Raw genomic sequence first — 6000 nt, 5'->3', positions numbered from 1 at the left:
GCTTCCTCCTGAGTAGGCCCAGCCCCTCAGGGGTACGTTGGGATCGGACCCTGCGGCTCTCCAGCAGCGTCTACCTCCGCTCTGGGTGAGCAGTGTTGTGAGGTGTTATCACCCCCTTGGAATCCGCTGGCTCTCACTCTGAGCAGCCCCTGTAACCTCATGGAGGTCGTGGGGCCTGCCCGACCATGCCGTGTGGAGAAACGAAACCAGAGAGCAGTCTGCACAAACATTTATTTACAAAAAACCAAGTTACATATGATACAGGCTTTTTACACACAGCAGTTTAAACAATTATATGTATTTTTACTAACAGAAGGTAAAGAAAAAAATTTAATAAACTATTTTTGCTATTTTTATACAAAGTGACAGGTCATGCACATTTTTTTAAGTTTTAAAATCTTTTGCTAAGTGCAAATACTAGATTCTTCTCTCCAGTTTTAAGGCAAGAATGGGACTGTGGCTGGGCAGTCTCTTGCTCCAGGGAGCAAGCATGGCAGCCCAGAGGGGGAGGGGCCAGGCTGCCTCCAGGACTGCTGTCCCCCAGACAGGGGCTGCTCGCTGGGGGTGTCCTGTCATTTGCATCTTGCAGCCTGATTGGCTCGTCAGAGGAGTATGGCCCCCGCTCTCCCCAAACCCCACTGCTAGTACAAGACTGCTTCTCCAGGAGCCTGGGATCCAGGCTCCTGGACACAGAGGCACCTACAGGGTCATTTTGCAGACACGTGGGGACTCATGCTTGGGTCAGAACTTGCGGCAAAAGTGACTGTGCTACGTCCGCAGGCCTACGAGCCACTCCACAGCCCGGGTCAAGGAGGAACGTTAGAATCAGGTGTCCTCGGCTCAGAAAGGCAGGAGTGGTTCCCTAGCTGCCTCGAGTAGCTAAAAACAGCCAGAACTCATCTCAAAAGACAAGTCTTCAGTTTGGCTTTGGGGGAATCATTATTCTGGTCTCCCCCCTGTGCGGCAACCTTCACATACCAGATCCTAAGGCAGTTGTGGGACCACAGTGTCAGGGGCATGTGACACCAGCCTGAAGTCTGCCCTTGCCCCAGGCCCTCCATGGAGCCACATACCCTGGGCTGTAGGGCAGAGGTGGAACCTGGTTCCTTTGCTGGATGATGAATTGGGTCACAGACCTAGAGGGTTCTGGTGGGCTGGGGTGAGCACTGTCAGCAGTGGGGTAGGTGGACAGCTCCTGGGGTCACCCTCCCTGTCTGGTGGGACACCTATTGGCAGTTCACAGCTCTCAGAGACCCTCCTTGGGGAAGCACGGGGACCATGCCTTAAAGGTACTTGAAGAAATCCTGTTGCCGTGCCCGAAGGGCAGGCGCAGGAAGGCCGGCGGGGAGAGGCTTCCAGCAGCTGAGACTCAGCGTAGCCTCTCCTCACGTGCCCCCTACCCCAAGCCCAAGGGGCCACCTGTTTGCAAAACCCAAACCCAGAGGAAAGACAGCAAGAACGGGCAACTGAACGTATCATCTCTCCACTTTAATCTCTGAAAAACATCTGAGAAGCTGATGGCAGCAGGCGACCAGACATGGTGATGTCTGGTCCCGGGTGTGTCCCGTTCTGAGGTCTCTGTGTGTGAACTTCTGGGAACCCCACAGCCATCAGAGTTTCAGCAAGAGGAACGGAGACCCACACAGGGAGCCAGGTAGGTTCATTCCCCACCAAGGCCTCTGCTCTGCACATGGGCTGGAGTGCAAAGCAGGGGGCTGGGGTGAGGCTCAAACACCTGGCTGGGTCTGGACAGCAAAAGGCAACGGGGAACATGGCGGGGACTCCCAGGCAAACCCAGAGAAGGGCTCACCTGACTTCAGGAAAGGGTAGCTGCTGAGTGCAACCTGGGTCATCTACCCCCTGAGGAAAGCCAGTGCCCCAGCCACACCTTAGCAGAAAATCTGTTCATTACCTGGGTGGTGGCCAACAGGTCCCTGGTAGAGCCACCAGGCCTCTGTCACAGCTACCTCAAAAGAATTTAGTGTTTGGCAAAAATTTCAGGACCATCCCACCCTCATCAGCTGCCAGGCATGGGGTAACAGGTCTGATTTTCCAGAGACTGAGGGAGAGAAATTCTAGTAGGCCACAGAAAACAGGAAAAATTCAAAGCGAGTAAACAGCAAACGTTTCTTTGATAAACTACAAACATCCCATTGCATGAAATGGCTCTCTATGGTCTCATCCGAGAGGACCAAGAGGGGAGGTGAGACCTGGAAACAATCACTGCAGTGGTGGCCTGGGGTACTGGACTTGGGGGACAGGGTTCCACAGCCTCCCCCACCCTGAGCGGCACTCCTAGGCCTGTGCACACCGCTCTGCCGCCTCTTCACGTAGACCAACCGGCGCAGGGGAGTGGGGCGAGCCTCACTCTAGGTGAGCCTCAGAGCAAGGGGGGCAGAGGCACCAGGCCTCACAACACGGTTCTGAGCGCTCAGCTCTCTCCAGAATGCACCCACTGCTCCTTCACTGTGCTAAGGATCACAATGCCGCGGTAAGGAAGGCGTGCGTGGTTTTTAACTGAGACTCCTGTTGTCTGCCAGGGGGAGGGGATGGAGGCAAACATTTCCCTTCATCTATTTCTGTAGGGACGTGAGTGACAGAGATGGGCTACCTTGTGACCAGGGCCACTGCACTGGCTGCCAGGATGGCACAACTCTTCAGGAAGAGGGTTTTGCTGCCCCCTTATCTCTGGCCCAGAAAGTGCCAGACCAATCCTGTTACAGGCACCCAGAGGGTACCAGCCTGCTGATCACTCTCTAAGGAGGGGTGGCCCTCCCCAGGAAGAAATCCAGTCTGTCCGTTTGAGAGCCAAGTCCGTCATCCCTACTTAACAGGGATGGGCACAGCCATCAGCCTTGCAGGTGAAGGAGCATCTATGCAGCCTCCAGCCTGCACAGGCTGCACAGTGGGGCTCCCAGGAGGGGCGGGGCCCAGGCATCAGAAGCGATGCCGTGGCTGGGGGCCAAAGTGCATAGGCAGGTTGTGCTCTAGTGGCACGTGGACAGCGAAGTCGTAGTTGACTCGTACGTTGGGCAGAGGGGGCACGTAAGGCGCCGGGATGGGGCCCATGTTGAGGGGGAAGTTGTTGAACATGGGCCGGACGGGAGGCAGGGGGAAGGGCGGGTGCACAAACGCATAGGGAGGGATCTGTGGCTGGTGCAGGTTCTGTGGGACGGGCCTCGGCAGGACTTCAATCCTCTGGACTTTCTCTGGAGGCTTCTCCAAGGGGGGCCCGATGCGTTTGAAGGTGTTCTCTGAAAAGGAGATGGGATTTAGCAGAGAAAACAGTTAAATCTCACTGTGCTTGGATCTGCCTTGGGACCAGAGCTGCATATCCTGATCCTGGTGCTGGGGGCCCTGAGCTGTAGGCTGACAGCCTGGAGCATGAAGCCAGGCCAGAATAAGGCCGATTAAAACCCAAAACGTAGCATGCTTGCACGGGTGAACACCCCCCAACCAGCTGTCACCAAGGACTAAACCATACTTCCCACTGAGTGTCCCACTCCACAGGGATCACCTTGGAAGGAGGCAGACTGATCCAGCTCAGAACAGGTGGAGCTTCTGTGAGAGAATTTCCTTTAGAGCCAGGGCCTGGATGGCCACTTACAGAAATTTTGTCCCTTTGCAACCTCAGAGGGGCTTGCTGTCTTTTTAAGTCTGCTTTGGCTTCTATTTGCTTCCTAAGCTCAAAATCACCCCTTGGGACCTCCTTGCTATCCAGGAGCTGCTGAAACTGTCTCTATGCTTTCAGGGCCTTTCCCAGAGGGAGCGGGATGTATGGGTGGGGTATATTAGCAACCACCTGAGGAACAACACTCCCCGGTGGTCCCTGGCTGGGTGGAGTACCAGGGTCCCCATGGAGGCCAGCAGTGGGGGTCCCTTCCTCCCCCGTGGACATGGAATGCATGGGCACAAGGCCTGTCCTGGGGAGCACTTGCCTCCATTCTTTCTTTTCTGTTCTTCTTCGGCCTCCTTCTGGATTTCCTCAATTAGCTTCTCGTCATCTTCCTAGGAGAAAAGCAAAAAGCCAACAAGCTTGTTCTCAGTCAGCTCCACGCAGTGCTGAGGCCCTGCCGGGACATGCGTGAGGCCAGCTTGCTGCGGGTCAGCAATGGGGCTAAGCCAGAAGCCTGCCACTGACCAGCAAGGTCGTGGGCCTGCACACCACTCATTCCCAGTTCCCCGGGACTCTTCCTCCTTCATCTTAGATGGTGCTACCATGAGGCAGCCCATCTGAAAGGCTGGGAGCAAGGAGCAGGTGGCTGGTGGGAGGCTGGGCTGAGAGTCTGCTCTGTTCACTCAGCTGTAAGGTAAGAACTTCCCATAGCTTGGAGAGGGCAGGCTGATAACCCAAAAGGGTTGGGATGGGGGTGAGTCTGGAGTGGGCAGGGCCTGAGGTGTTTCAGATCTTGAGTCTACAGACTGAGCACAGAGGCCTTCTGTGTAGAGCCCGGAAGTCTTGCTGACTCCCTGAACTGCGCTGGACAAGAGACCATGCAGGCCTGCTGAGCTCTGAAGCTGGCCTTTTGCCCCTAGACAGTGGTGGGCTGTAGGAGCAGCATCCTGCTAGCAGAAGACCACCCTGGACCATGAGGAAGGGCACAGCAGTTTAAGAACAACTCCCCTGTAGACCTCACTGTCTCCCCTTCCCAAACTCAGGCTTGGTAGGCCTGCTTCGCTAATGGGCAATTGAGACTTGGATTATGCCAGCCTGGGCACAGGAGCCAAAGAGGTGCTCTGGGCACAGGCAGATGTGTGGGCTTCACTGGGGAAGCTCTGGGGTCTCTGCTACATATAGTTCTCTCACCTCCACCTGCCCCAGGCACGGTGGTGAGAACTGGGCTGCTGGCCTGGGACAGACAACCTGAACCATGTCTGTTCTGTATAATGTGCTGGGGTTCAACCCACTCCTCAGCGGCCCTGCAAAAAGGCTGGGGACTGAAAGGAAACTCACTGAATGAAAAACACCACCAACATGGTGCACCTCTTTGCTGCCAGCCACACAGATGCTGCTGCACCAGCACGCTATGGAGGGCACAGGACTTAAGTCTACCCCACAAGCTGGGGCTTGACAAGGAGCAAAGTGGACAGTGCAGCCAAAAGCTGAGCGTGGCAAGTGCATTGATCAAACCGAGTGACAGGCAGGCATGCTCTGTTTCCTGCGATCTTGCGGCAGCTTCTCCAGGAGTCCAGAGCAGTCAGACTGAGAAGAAGTAAGGAGAAGGGCAGTAGCGCTCAACACGGGGCGGGAAATGTGAGCCTAGTTTCAGGACTTCTAGGAGCCTGCTGGAAATGTGTGTCGCCCCAGACAAGGCATTAAGCAAGGCCTCTCCATACGGCCGACGTGGTCTGGGCTGGAATATTGTCAGTGATAACTCTGGACTTTTCATGTTAACTGGATGCTCTGACTTGGCTGATGTTACCCATGGGACTTCTGGGATGAATGGAGGGCCACAGAGGGGAGCACAAGAGCTGGAAAGAACACCTGGAAACCCTTGGACCAGAGGAGAGTGTAGCAGCCTCAGCGTGGAGCCGGATAATGGGCAGTCTGCATGCAATAGACAGTTACTAACGTCACAGCCAAGAGGGTAACTCATGATCTCACAGACAGTTACGGCCCCTCCATGATTCTGGAGTCATGAGTGTCCCTCACTCAGTGTGTATGGACACCTACTCTAGAGAAACCCTAAGACGTGATCATCCAGCCTCTTTGTGAACACTCCCAATGAGGAAACTTATTGCTCTACAGAGTAATCACTAAGCCAGTCAACACACAGGGCTCCAGTAATGCAGCAGGTGTTGGTGGACCAAGTCTGAAGCGCTCCCTGTGAATGTCAAGATAAATTCTACCACTGATCTAGATCAGGAGCTGGCAAGCACCTTCATTTTGGTGCCTGTGGCAAGCCTAGGAAAAAAGATTAAAAAAAAAAAAAAAAAAAAAGGAGTAATCTAGAAAGATGAAAAGTGGGAGAGTTGCTGCTCTGCACTGCTGAGTGACCT

At 54.7% G+C, this 6000-nt stretch overlaps 1 protein-coding gene across 2 annotated transcripts in view; it reads right to left on the bottom strand.

The window, feature by feature from the left end:
- Positions 1 to 222: 222 nt before the first annotated feature.
- Positions 223 to 6000, bottom strand: part of RNF216 (ring finger protein 216) — a 160453-nt gene continuing 154675 nt past the window's right edge. For both annotated transcript variants that reach the window (XM_057748631.1, XM_057748632.1), the window contains exons 16-17: positions 3939 to 4008; positions 223 to 3254 (exon numbers count right to left, since the gene is read on the bottom strand). In XM_057748631.1, the coding sequence (XP_057604614.1) occupies positions 2938 to 3254; positions 3939 to 4008 (387 nt within the window). In that variant the 3' untranslated portion in view covers positions 223 to 2937. The remainder of the gene's footprint in view (positions 3255 to 3938; positions 4009 to 6000) is intronic.

Source organism: Hippopotamus amphibius, chromosome 9 (genome assembly GCF_030028045.1).
Source record: "Hippopotamus amphibius kiboko isolate mHipAmp2 chromosome 9, mHipAmp2.hap2, whole genome shotgun sequence".
Classification (NCBI taxonomy): domain Eukaryota; kingdom Metazoa; phylum Chordata; class Mammalia; order Artiodactyla; family Hippopotamidae; genus Hippopotamus; species Hippopotamus amphibius.
The sequence above is the reverse complement of the archived record's forward strand: the minus strand, read 5'-3'. Positions and strand labels throughout refer to the sequence as shown.